General features: G+C 25.9%; 1 protein-coding gene across 2 annotated transcripts in view; it reads left to right on the top strand.

Moving 5' to 3' along the window:
- Nucleotides 1–14,176, top strand: part of Stacl (SH3 and cysteine-rich domain-containing protein) — a 1,060,888-nt gene that overhangs the window by 996,833 nt on the left and 49,879 nt on the right. Inside the window, exon 17 of one of the 2 annotated variants that reach the window (XM_075379274.1) lies at nucleotides 4,872–5,308. The exons of the other annotated variant lie outside the window; for it this stretch is intronic. Within the exon in view, the coding sequence (XP_075235389.1) occupies nucleotides 4,872–5,014 (143 nt within the window). The 3' untranslated portion in view covers nucleotides 5,015–5,308. Of the gene's footprint in view, nucleotides 1–4,871; nucleotides 5,309–14,176 lie in introns of those variants that run through there. 2 annotated transcript variants of the gene reach the window in all.

The following is a 14,176-nucleotide window of genomic DNA, read 5'->3' as shown; positions in this document are numbered from 1 at the left end:
CAAAAATTTAGGGTGTTCCACTAACTTGAAGGGTCACTTCCTAAATTCACATGCAAATCTGGGTGCTGTTAGCGAAGAGTAGTTGGGTGAGAGATTTTATCAGGACATGAAAGAAGTGGAAAGGAAGTGTCTAGGAAAATGGACTACTACAATGATGGCAAACTATTGCCGGATGTTACACCTAGATGAACCCTATAAAGAACATAGAAGGAAAAGCGCAAAGCAGAGTATAAACCGTCCAAAGAAACTTCAACACATGGAATAAAATTCTAAGCATTTCACATACTTCATCATTAAGGGTGTCTGAAGGGGGGAGTGGTTTCAAAAGGCATGATATACCTCATAAGGATTAATTAAATAAATTAATTTAAAAATGTGCACTATAATAGAAATTAGGCTTATTTTGTGGCAGTTCTCATTAGAGATTAAAGGGTCAATGACACCCTTAGTTAACTCTTTGTAAAATATACAATAAACCTTTTACAATCTAATTGTTCCACAACGTATGGAAATTTTCAGAGTTAGCATCCTGGAAATTGACAGACAAAATGTTAATACAATTTCGCTGTATTTTCTAGGCATTTATCAAAGACAAATGATCATAATAGGTGATATTACTTAAAATTTATTTAAAAAATCACATCGCAATTCAAATTGCAGTGAATTATTTCAGAAATGCTTCTTTTGTGGGCTACACTTCGCTTGATGGCTTACATAAAGCATAATTTGGATATATTATATTAATCAATTATAGAAAACCATTTTATATCTTTTTATATCAAGTTTTCGCAATTTTTCAACTTTCTACAAATTCTTAAATCTGCTGTTTGCGAAAAATCCTGACGTTTGGAAAAAATTAAGGTTATTTTCAGATTTAGCACTAAAAGATACACAAGAATCAATTATCAACAACTAAAAAACACAACCATTGCAAGCTTGTGTTACATTAAAGAAGGAGATTAGCTACTAGTGCATTAACTAGGGGTAGAATGGTGATCAAAGCTTTAAATTCTATTTTATGAGATAAAAATATGATTAAAGAGATTAAAAAAATAAATTACTGTATGATGCCTCAAATTGTGGCGATTAAGCAGATCTGAAAGATTTTCTCTGAATGTCATAGACCTACAAAGATTTGGATTAAAAGTTCCTTTCAATTTAAAAAAAATAAATAAATGATTAAATGTGATGTTTTTAATATCTCACATCACAACTTCATCTTTGAAAATTGTTGTAAAGCAACTGAAAGTGTTGTATTTTGAGTTTTTTTAAAAAGTTCTATTTGATAAATATACTTCAGTTTGGGGATCATTAAAAAATAAATAATAAATAAATACATTAATGTAATTTTTATCATCAGACATCTTGAACAAAAAATCTGATTTGGACACCACATGACTTCCTTTACACGTATTAAATTATGTATACACTTTTTTACTGCATTTCATTTAAACTTATTTTTTTTTAATCTTCCAATTCTTTAATAAAGTAGACAGTTACACAATTGCTAAAATTAGTTTTTATTAACATCAAATATTTATACAATTAATAATTCAACAATCTTACATGAAATATTAGGATTGAATAAAAGTCCCTTTATTACTCGTATTACTATATCAGTATTATTCGTGTCTTCGAGAGTTACTGATTAACAACAGTTTTAAATTTCTGATGTATCGTATAAAAAAAGTTAATAATTAAACTATTCCGTTTAGTGAACTCCCTGTATATTGGTTACAAATGTTAATTTCGACCTAACGGTGTAAAATATTCAGTTTTTATTAATGGCTTATTTAGTGAATAATCAAAAATGAAAAAGAAACAATCATACAGGAAAAAGAAAGATAACAAGAAGAAATATATCTCAAAAAATGAAAAGAAGATGAATATGAAGGGGAAGATTAAAAAAATGAAGAAAAGATGATAAAGAGGAAGAAAATGTTAAAACCGAAGAAAGTATAAAAAGATTAAGAGAAGAGAAAGTATAAGAAGATTAACAGAAGATGATAAATATAAAGAGATAGAAAATTTGTAAACTAGAGAACGTATACACAAATTAAGATGAGAAGAATTATATCAAACCAAAGAGCGATTAAATGATCGGCAACAAAAAACAAATAAATGAATTGATGATCAACACCAACTTAAGGAGAATACTGTCAGACAATATCAGATGGGTAATGAACTAAAAGATAGATTTTTTGCAATTTATTAAAGATTGGGTATGTATGCCCCAGTGTATATGTTGTTCTTGTAAGAGTCTATTTTTCACTCGCTCTGTAGTTGTTAACTTTAATGTAGATAAAATTAAACAGATATTCCAGAATAATTAAATAAAATTAAACAGAAATTATTTATACATTTTTGAGTTATGCGAGATACATATGCACACGCATACATATGCCAAAAATAGTCAAAATGGATTCAGGGATAGTCAAAATGGATATTTCCATTGAAATCTAAAAACCAAAATGTTTCGTGATCACAGTACTAAAAAAATTTAAAAAAAGAAAACAGGAGATGAAATCTGAAGACCAAAATTTTTTACAATCACAATACTTCCTTTACTACGTACAAGGAAGTAATAATTATAGATTTATTTCATAATTTGTTAATGTTAAATCATATAATCTGAATTTTTCTCCATTGAAGTACAATATTTCAAATTTTGTTAGCTTTTAGTTATATATACATAGCCTAATAAAATTAATATTGAAAAGTTGGCTAATAAATTGTATGTTATTGTTCACTGAGAGGCAGTTATTTACAGATATTATTATTTTAATATAAATATCTTTACCTTAATCAGAGACCAATAAGTGCCTTTCTCTGTTTATGAAAGATGTCTGTTTTTATATGTATATTTCTACTTTTGGAGGAATTAGTCAATCCAGTATTACCCGATAGGGACTTATTAGATTAATTATTAGATTTCCTATTTAGTAATCTGAGAGAAAAGAAAGTCCCGAGTCTGTCCATGGGATACCTTTTACAACATAATATCAAGAATTCTGGCTTTATAGATCTTTGTACAGTCCTCAGTGTGGACAATCTGATCAGACATATTTGGAATCGATATAGTGGAGAAGGAAGGATCGAGGAGAAGGAAAAGTGTTGGACGGTGAGAAAGGATAATTTACCCTTAGATACCGTATTATGAGATAAGCAATCCCTTAAGGAAAGCCTTTAAGATCACCTACAGGCAACAAGCACTCATCTGTCCCACAATTTTTCCTATATGAAGTAATACATTACTAATCAATAATTTTATTATGTTGACCAGCTTATGTATGTGCTGTAGCAAAATTGCATTTCCTTCAGAAATTAAAAATCAATAAGAACAGGCTCCTAAAGGCAAAACCTCACCCATCCCTGAATTTATAAACTATTCAACTAGGCTTCATCGGAGGTGAAGGCTGCTGTTGTTTTTAGTTGCACTATTCATCTTCATGGCATAATATCTAATTTTAACATTCTGCCGATTTTGGTATTCTCTTTCCATCTCTTGAATCTTTCTATGGAAAAATGTTTCCTTTACTGTGAGTAAAGGAAATTTATTAATTGATTAACCTTTATTAAATATTTAAGTTAATTTGAAAGAAAATTTATAAAATGTTATTACATAAATAAACTTTGTAATAGGACGTTCAGAATCATTGTAGATATTGTTTATTTATTTTTTTTTGTTTACTTACATTAAGAATTCTTTGTAGTAGGTAATTTATTAATACAATTATATTTTTTCTTTTAACAAATACAATATTTACAATCAAAATTAAAATAATTAAGACTATAAATGTCAAATAAAATTTTTTGGATTAGTTAAAATTATTCTTGTAATCAATAGATACCAACCGAATAGCATCATATCTGGGACAGACCTCCTCTTTAATAATAGCAATTTTAAATAAAAAATAAAAGTTTTTTAACTTTTCTTTAATTTTATCGTGACTTTTATATTTATCAGGGCAATTGTTAAGCAATGATATGTTTTCATAAGTTGATGTTTTACAAATGTGGAAGCGTAACTTATAACTTACTTTTATGACAAGATTCATAATTATATCCCTTGTAGATTAATAAATTTTAATGTGTTATTTTTTAAAAAATTATGTCTGTTATAAAAAGACGGTACGGTTAGTTGCCAAAGTCTCTGGAGATTCAATTAACAGGATTTAAAATGATTAATGCACTTTTGTTCGATAAATTTCATATTGAAATGTTTAAAAAAGACTCCATTAAGTGAAAGAGGTAATCACATAATATGATGTTTGTAAAGAAAATAAATCGTACAATTACACCTAAAAGGTTGACTGAAGATGACTGAGAAGTATAAAAGGAACATTTTTTTATCGAGTAATTATTGTTTTAATACTTACAATGAAATTTAATTAATTGAGTTTTACCTGAATTTAGAAACAGATCTTTGCTTTATTTTTGAGATTAAAGGTAATCATCTCACTATTTGGGCCAAAAGTTAATGAATAGTACATATGTTCAGCATACCTAAGAAATTTGATCGGTAACACAAAATTTAGAATAACATTAAAATAAATTAAAAATTAAAGAAATCAGAAAAAATGAGTACAACACTCTATCTGTAATATCAACATACAAACCCTGGTAGTTTAGATAATTTATCTGTACATTTTGTTTTTTTCTGCTTAAATATGATTTCAACTATCGAAGGGCAAACCTTTTAATTCCATTATGTTCTACTATATTTTACCCAATTATATTTTTAGCGTATTAGTTTTGGATGAAAATATTTTATTTTTAACGCTTTAATTTTTTTTTATTTGCTTTATATTATTATTTTTTTATGATATATTTATATATTTTTGGGGGTTGATTTTTTTTTTCATTTTCAGAACAAAGCAATTACGCAGCAGGAACACGACCGTTTGGACAACCATTGGTTTTGGGTGGGGTACAAGAAAATGGTGATGAGCAATCACCATCCCCTTCAGCGATTAATAAACAACGTGGTGGTACTATTAAAAAACGAACCTGATGTGAAATTATTGATACTAAGTTCGGTTTTATCAATCGATCGATCATCCTGAATAATTTTCCTTTCATTTTTAATACATATGTAAATATTCATAACAATATTATACTTATTTCGTGTTATCACATTCATTGTACCTGTTTTTTTTTTTTTTTTTCAGTTATATTAATTCTTTTATTTATTCATTTGTCTTGATTCCTTATAAAATATTACATTAGTAACAGTTACATTTAAAAATCTCAATTTTCTTAATAAATAAATTTATTTAAAAAATGCTAAACCAAAATATAATTTCTATTTTGTATATTAATTTCTTTATCCTATTTGTTTTTTTCAATATGTAATATTTTTAGACACTGCCGTAAGTGACCAACAAATATGTAAAAATAAGTTTGGAAAGTTTATTATGTTGTATTATTAATATTTATATTTTAAAGCTAGATTATTTATTTGTTGAATCCATAAAATAATCTTTTTGGATCAATCTTGTATTTTTTTTTTTTTTTATTTATTTGGAAAACTATTTAATAATGTCTTTGTAAAAATATTAAAGAAAGAATTATTAAATAGCATATCTATAATGGCTGGGACTGAAACTATAATCGATTCAGTTTTTCTTTTCTTTTTTTTTTGTTGTTGCTTTGTTTAGTTGCAGGACAATCTAAATAATACTTATAACATCATTAAGATCTTAATCAATTTTAACTATCAATGTTGTTATATTTTGTTATTTTTGGTATTCAGTTTTTCTTTTATTTTCTGTGATCTTTAATACCTAATTGAAACAATGTATTGTTAAATCTCCATAATTTAGACTCATTTAATTTGAGATTTCTAAATATAAATTATTCATGCCTACCATTTATATAAAATGATGTTAAATACAACTTTCTGTTTGGAATTTATGAATTTATTAATAAAATCATTTAATTCAGATCCTTTAGTTTTGCATTAGATTTTAATAAGTGATTTAAGATTTTATTTGATTATCCAGTATTTTAAGAAAATCATTGTCAAAAATGCGATAAAGAGTACTAAAATTCTGGAATCAAATAAAAACTGTTGTAAAAATTCTACCGTAATATTTCCTATATTTTTAATAATGAATGACAGTTAAACATATTAATTATAAAGCAAGTAATGTTGACTATAAAACAATTAATTATTTGTGAGGTACAGTATGAGTATATGAAAATGAAGGAAAAGTGAAAATCAATGAAAAAATGAAACAATAATGAAGGAGATCACTAACAAACCTTAACAGACAGTGAGAAAGCTAAGAAAAAATCCAGCAGCTTACATTTAGCTCAACAGAATCTCAACATCAGCTGAGAAGAAAATACAGAAAACTGGTGTTACTGCAAGAACAGATGAATAATCAAATAAGGTTGTAACTTTCTTCCAATTAGTTATGTATAGTGCAGTATACTGCACCGTACATAACTATCATAACATATCAGTTTTTTGCATGGAATTAGAGCTACATGTACTCTGGAGGATTGAGTTTCTTGAATCCAGTATGAATAATAGTTCTGTCGTACTGTCCTAACTAAAAAATATCAACTTTAATAAATTCCACATTCGTTATACCGCAGATACAGTATATGAAACTGTACATTTCCTTTATTGATTAACACATTGGCTGCTGCAGAGCATGTATGTAGGCATTACCCAGGAGTCAAAAGAAAAATAATTGAAATGTTGTTTGAAAACTATTTTTTTTTTTTATATGAGCTCATTTCATGGTAAAGCAATTATTACACAGTATACCGATTTGAAAACACAACACAAAAAGTACAGTCTGTGGTTAAATTTACTCGATAACACAACAGTGTACCGCTAACTTAAATTAACTTTCTTTAAGACAGCAACCATAGCAATTAATGAAAAATTAGGCAGGGTACTAATTTAATGTAATGAATCAAATATGATTAATATCATAGTAAAATTTATATTTGTTAGTTATTCAGATTGTGTACAAATAATTATGTATTTTTCTGAATCTGGATTTAAATAATTTTTATGTTTTTAGGATTGGAATATTTATAGATATGTTGTATATACTGTTTACGGTTATAGTAATTTATTTTTCTAAAATCGATCCTTTTGGGAATCGTATCCCTTTGCACTATACAAATTATATTAATCCAATCAACCCGAGTACAGAATTAATTAAATAAAATAGGATGACACCTACCTTATTCCATAATCCAAGCAAAAGCGCTTTTGCGAGTACTTTGCATCATCATTTGCTTTATATAATTTTTTTAATTGTTCATTGCAAATTACATATTAAAATTAAAATTAAAAAACTTATACAGAGATTTAAAATTGTTAAAAGATCCTTTTCCAATTAAATCAAAACAGAAATAAAACTTTTTTTTTTAAATTCAAAAATGTAAATCATAAATTAAAATTAAAAATGTCATATATATATATATATATATAAAATAAGAAATCATTAATAAAATTAAATTAAAAGACAGAATTAAAATCAATAATGAAAAAAAAATGGAAAACCATGTAGACTAGCCAGCCAAAGTTATGTGACTGTACAGAGATGAAATATTATGAATTATCAAAGTCTAAAGAAGTACTGCTATCTACAGCGGCTTTTATAATTTTGTCACCTCATACTCAGTATGTAGGTTGATCAAATCAAATTTATTTTTATATTTATATATGTAAAATCTTTCTAAAATATCAAAAATCCTATTATTTGTATTAATATTGTATTTCTTAATTTCCAGTACTTCTAAATTTGTAGAACATCAGGTATTGAATGCGGATTATTAATAAGATGATCAGAAACATTAGAGAAACCAAATATTTTACTTTGGGTTTCTCCCTTGCTTTCTAACTTTATAAGTATACCCAATTTTTCAACATTATTTTGAAATACTATTTTCAAAACCACTGTTTTTTTTATATTTGCTGTTCTCTTTTGTTTGTGTTACACTGTAAAACATACTTTATGTAGATATTTTTCTAAAACTTCTTGTTCAGAAATTACTGTATCTGATAGTGATCTATTTAATATCTTCTTGTCATCATCCATCCTTGTGATTTCATTATCAAAGTAAGAGAATTGTGATAATTGTAATTCTTTATAGTAAATTAAGTTTTCCTGTACTTAATATTTATTTAACTTTATATTATTCTCTTTTCTACAATATTTGTTTTATAAGATCTTATCTATTTAATGCAAAAATTCTCTTTTTCAAACATTAAAAATGACTATTTTAATTAATCTATTGCTTTATACTATTTAGTAGAAATATGAACTTAATAGCTATTGCATAGGCCAGAAGTCGGTTTATATGAATAATTTATTGGAAACATTACCGCTTCTGTGCCAATGATTACTTCTGACAAATACTAGTCCAGCAATACTTTTAGAACATCTGTGCAATATATGTCTAAATGCTAAATATGCTCTAGCAACCGCAAATAGTTCTGTTTCTAGTTCTACAAAATTAAACTTATAGTTCACCGTGTTTGATGAACATAATCCATGAATAAATATTTTCACTTGTATTCATACATTTCATCAGGTATTACAGTAGAAGTAGGTCATATTTATCGCCTAATAATTAACAGCAGTTTTTTTTTCAAATTCTTTATTTTCAACAACCACACTAAAAAACAATCTTAATTTATTTCCAATACCCCAAAATAATCTTTGGTATGGCACAAGACAGTCCACTGTATGTTTTTTATGAAAAGCAAACTCTTTGTGAGTTTAGCAGATATGTCTTCTAATCAAAAAATTATTTTCTGAGTATTTTTAATACAGATTTCACTGGTCAGAAGAATACCTTCATAATTGCTTAAATTCATGGTGTATTCATTTTTGGAATAAGACCATTGATTCAGTGTCTACATTACAAAACATTTTATGACTACTCATTTTTATAGATCATGAAAAACTATTCGTTCTTTAAGAATGTGGTGATAATCATTGTCATCTTTTACTCGGTCATTTATAAATATAATGAGTTAAAAAGTAGTACTGACATGTACTACATGTACAAAGAACTGTTAGCAGTCGATCAAACATAAATTGTTTCTTATCACCAAATAAATCTTTGCGATCTGTAAATAAATGGTTCCTGAGATTTAAATTATCATGCAGAAATAGATTAAAATTATTTTTTTAAAGATAATATAAATAATATCTTAAATTCATTATTGATTTCCAAAACATGTTATTTCCCCGATATAAAATTTAAAAATATTTTTACTGTTAACAGATAAGGTTCATTCACATTTGGATTGAATTTCTCCCCCGCAACAATAAGTTCATTCTAATTAATATTTCCCCTAATTCATTTACAGCTCTAATTAAATTATAAATGCATGAAGTTTTATGGAAACAAAAATCAGACGATGTATATTTTTCAGTTTCTGTTCGACTGTGAAACTGGATTTCTATTTTGCTTTAAAATAGGCGACTCAAACATCACTCTTTTATCTGTTTGATGGAAAACTGACATTGTTTACAATCTTTACTAAAAAAAAATGATTGCTTGAAATTAAATTTTGTCACTAAAAATTTTATTTATAAATTTATCCTTTTCTAATTTAAATTTTTTGTTTTAATTATTTTATTTATTATTTTTAATGTATTTTGTAAGGAAAAAATGTTAACAAGCTGTTACAGTTGACTTATTTTATTTTATTTCTTTATTTTTTTTCATTTATGTATAGTTTAGATTTTTAGTTTATGTGAACCATAGATTTTAATTTTTATAGATAGACTCGTTATAATATTTCATAAAACAAGACTTACTTTTATTATTTATTTATTTATTAATGTTTTTTTATATCTTCTTACAAGGGAAAATTATATAATAGTTTGGATGACAAAATGCGGCAAATTATAAATTACACAATAAAACAAGAGATAAATATTAAAAAACATGACAAAAAAAATATTGCTCTTTAATAGAGGATTTATTAGAGTGATGCGGGTGACAGTTCTGTTTATATTTTTTTCAAATATTTAAATCTATTTAAACATATATGTAAATGATGTATGTATGTAATATATATGACATTCCCCGTAATGTAAGGATTCCAATGCAGAGGTCATAATCTAAATCAGTTGAGCTGCTACGGTGGTACAAACAACATATATACACATACATGCACCCTAAAAACATTACACTGCTTTTTGGGCAGTCATGTAATTAAAAATGTAATATGTATTTTTGGCCCAGGGGAGGGGGATTAAAAAAAATGTTATTTATAATACTTTGAAAAAGAATTCAAATGTTACTAATTAAGCCTAGTTATAGTACTCCAGAAAACGTAATTACCGTGTAATCATATTTACAGACAAAAAAATAAACTTTTTTAAATTCAAACACGTTTAAAACAAATTAAGAACATATGAAACTAAGAATATTATAATAACAAAACAAAAAATGCCTTCATAAATTACGTAATAATTTTCTCTTCCATTTTCTTCAGCAATCTGGCCGATCACATTATGCCAACTGCTTCATCAATTCAGCTTCTTATTGTTTTTTTATGTCATCCAGTGCATTTTATGACCATATCATCTATTTCCTGTACGCTTCATCATTTCCTGATTAAAACTCATATTTTCCTCTATAGTCTAATTAATAAATAAACCTCTCTTTATCTTAAACATAACCATCGATTTGTTATTCGCTTAAAATTATTTTTCCAGTATCATTAGCCTTGTCTCTCAGAATTTATTGCCTTCACCTGATATGTTTTCACTTCCTGGTATATTCAAACATTTCAATTCTAATGCAAAGTTTTATGTAAAAATGCATGGCTTTAAAAATAGATAATATAAATTTTATTAATTGCTGTGTTAGTCAAACCATTGTGATTTGTGTCATTTTATAAAAAATGCTGTATTATGTATGAAATGTGTTTGGCCTTCCTAGGCAATCTTTGTTACCGATCGAAGAAATAGGAAATTATGAAATTTAAAGATAATGCGATCATGGTTAACACATACATGTACGCACACACATCAAATCAAATAACATTTAAGTTGGTTATGAATTAGTAATGTTTTTACTGTTTATTTAATGTAATACCATGATTAATTCAAAATCTCTTGGTTCAGTTGGTCTGTGAAGCTGATTAATCAGATCTCCAGGGGTATTGATTATTAAACTAGTCATAAAAATAAATTCTACCGTTTATTGATACCTACCACTTTCAAAAACGACCCTTAATATTCATGCAAAAACATATTGCAAGAATTACACTTCTGATTCACTCAACAAAAATTCTCTGTTTAATTCCATTTCACCCTCTTATTGTGGTGTAAAGGGAAATCCCTGAACTTGCATTTAGGGATTTTTTAGTTAAATATTCCTACTACATTTCAGTGGTGATGTTCTAGAAAATTTCTTTCTGCTCTTCTTGATGGTTGCTTATTATCTAAAACCAGGTTTTGATTTTCATTATAGATGAATGTAGATTTAAGATGTTAATATTGCATATTTTTTATTAATTTTAGAATATTTAGTTTATTTTCATACATTGTACATGCAAGCTTACAGGTAAAATTTAAAGTAAATTAAAAATATACTTTATTTACTAAAATTAATTTAAAAGCAATAAAACCATATACTATTACCTTCAGCTGTGTTGCCTTTTCATAACAGAACAAATCTCTTTCTTCTGAACTGTTTACTTGTAAATAATCTTTTTGCAAATGCATAATAAGCTCTTTAATTATTTTAGTTGAATCACTTATGTCTCTAAATATACAGATAATTTATTGAAAAATGAACTTAATGATGAATTAAATTTAAAGATGAATTTAATGAAACTACCTACCGATTTCATTATGTAAATCCATAGAACGGGCGGATAGTTATTTAGTTTTTAATCGTAAAGTTGAATTTTTTAAAATTAAAATTTGCACTACTTACGTATTTATAAATGCAATCTTAGGCATTCATATATAAAAAAAGTCATAGAAATTTACTTGAGCATGTATGTTAAAGGAATTCGCTTATATTATTCACTTATGTTTCAGTTTGTAGTATTCTGTGGGTTTAATTTTAACAGTTTAATCTTTGTTATTGAATACTGACGTTATTATAAATTATCATTAAAAACAAATTTGGATACAAATTAAATTAAATTAAATTTTGTTTGTTTATTTCTAATAAATTTTAATTTTTTAATAATTTATATTGTTTGAGAATTTTTGTACTTTTAGATCTCCCCCTCCCACCATATATTATAAGATCTTTTAAAATCACACTTTAAATCATGTTTGTGAATTTGAAAAGTGCTCTTTGTTATCGATTTCTATTTAATAATAAAAGAATTGATGCAGTTAAAAATAGATGCGATACAAATGGTAGAGAACTATACTTTAAAATTTTTACCAAAATATTTATCCATCTTTTTTTAAAAGTCTTGTTTTATGAAATTAAATGTTTTAATTTTTCATTTTACTATTAAATAAATTATCAATTATAATAATTTAATATAGTTCCTCAACTGTCCAGTGTACATTTTTTTTTTTGTTTATTTTTATGATTATTTTGTTTGTAAATATATATGTTATTATTTACACATGATATGTGGTATCATAATTATATCAGAGAATTCCAGTTAGTGAGTGTGTTGTGTTTTAATTTAATTTGTGTGTTAAAAAGATCTGTAAATAATATAAGTTGTCATAAAAACCAGTTCCTCATATATAAATAATAAATCTTCAAAAATTATAATATGTATTAATGAAATGAAAACAATTATAATTTTAATGATTATAAACACTGAGTTTATTATTTAATATAATTTAATACTTATAGTAAATCCATATAAGTTTAACTGTTCTGTGATACCTAGTTGTATGAAAAAAAAAACGAGATAATTAAAAATACCATACTTAATTGATTTTTGTTATTGTATTTTTTTTTTTTTAATAATACATAAGTGATATTTTTCAATGACTTCCTTCTTGAAATTGTAGTATTTCAGCTAGTACGTTCTAGTCTCAAACTCTAGAAACTCTTACTATTTTCATGCGCTGAACATTTTTTATAAAAAAAAAAAATTGTTTTCTGTTACCGGGCATCAGCCCTCAGTTACGAGTGTGACTAAATAATCTTTAAATTATGAGATTTCTAATACAGTAAAACCTTGCATATCCAACCTCATCATTACCAAAAATACCAAGAAATGAAAGCGATAATAATAATAATTCAATTTTTTTATTATTTTTTTTTTCCATAGTAAAACTTTGTATAACAAATGACAATCTAAAAACAAATATTTTATTCAATGTAGTATGTTTGAGCTTTATTATTTTTATGACTTCTAAGAATATCATATTAAATATTATACTTTATTTTGTATTATACTTTAATACATAAAAGTAGATAACTTAATGATTTAGACCTGATACAAATGCAATTAGTCAGCAATCTGACTGATTTTCTAATTATCAGAAAAAAATTATTCAGTAAAAACATGAAATCTGAACATATACTTATTTATGTATATTCATAATAAACTCTATTATGTATTTTATATGTTAAATCAGTTACGATGTTATCAAAAAGGAAAGAGTTGTGATTATAATAAAAATAATAATTGAAGTCATAACAAGAGTTGAAAAAAATGAAATGCTGCTACTGCTGATTAAACATTGGAACATCAGCTGTTTTTAAATGAATGAAAGAAAAGAAAAATTATTAAAATTGTCTGTTTAAACTGAAGTTTAACCGCATTATAAAACAATCTAATACAACAGTGAAACACTGTATGAACACGTGTATGTTTTATCAAGTTTTCTTCGTAGACAAGAAAAGTCCCTTTATCAGGTCCTGTTGTTCAGAAGGAAGAAACTTTAGCAGACTTAGATCATTTGTGAATGTTTCAACAATTTGAAATCTTACTTAGATGTAAGACAACTTTAGGTGGGAAATAATTATCTGACTACACACCATACATTATGTAATTTAACTTTCTGTAAGAGATACATTTACTGATTTTAAACCAATTTTTTTTTTTTACAACTGGTTTGTGTCTCCCACACATTCTCGTTATAAGAGGTTTTACTGTAATTCAGATGGGTGTAGTATCTCATTGTAGATTAGTTAGAAACTTTTTCCTCATCAATGCAGATATGAAAACGACTGTCTGTAATATGGG

This window comes from Lycorma delicatula, chromosome 12 (genome assembly GCF_047948215.1).
Source record: "Lycorma delicatula isolate Av1 chromosome 12, ASM4794821v1, whole genome shotgun sequence".
NCBI classification, from domain to species: Eukaryota; Metazoa; Arthropoda; class Insecta; order Hemiptera; family Fulgoridae; genus Lycorma; species Lycorma delicatula.
Note: the sequence above shows the minus strand (reverse complement) of the source record. Positions and strands in the feature narration are given on the sequence as shown.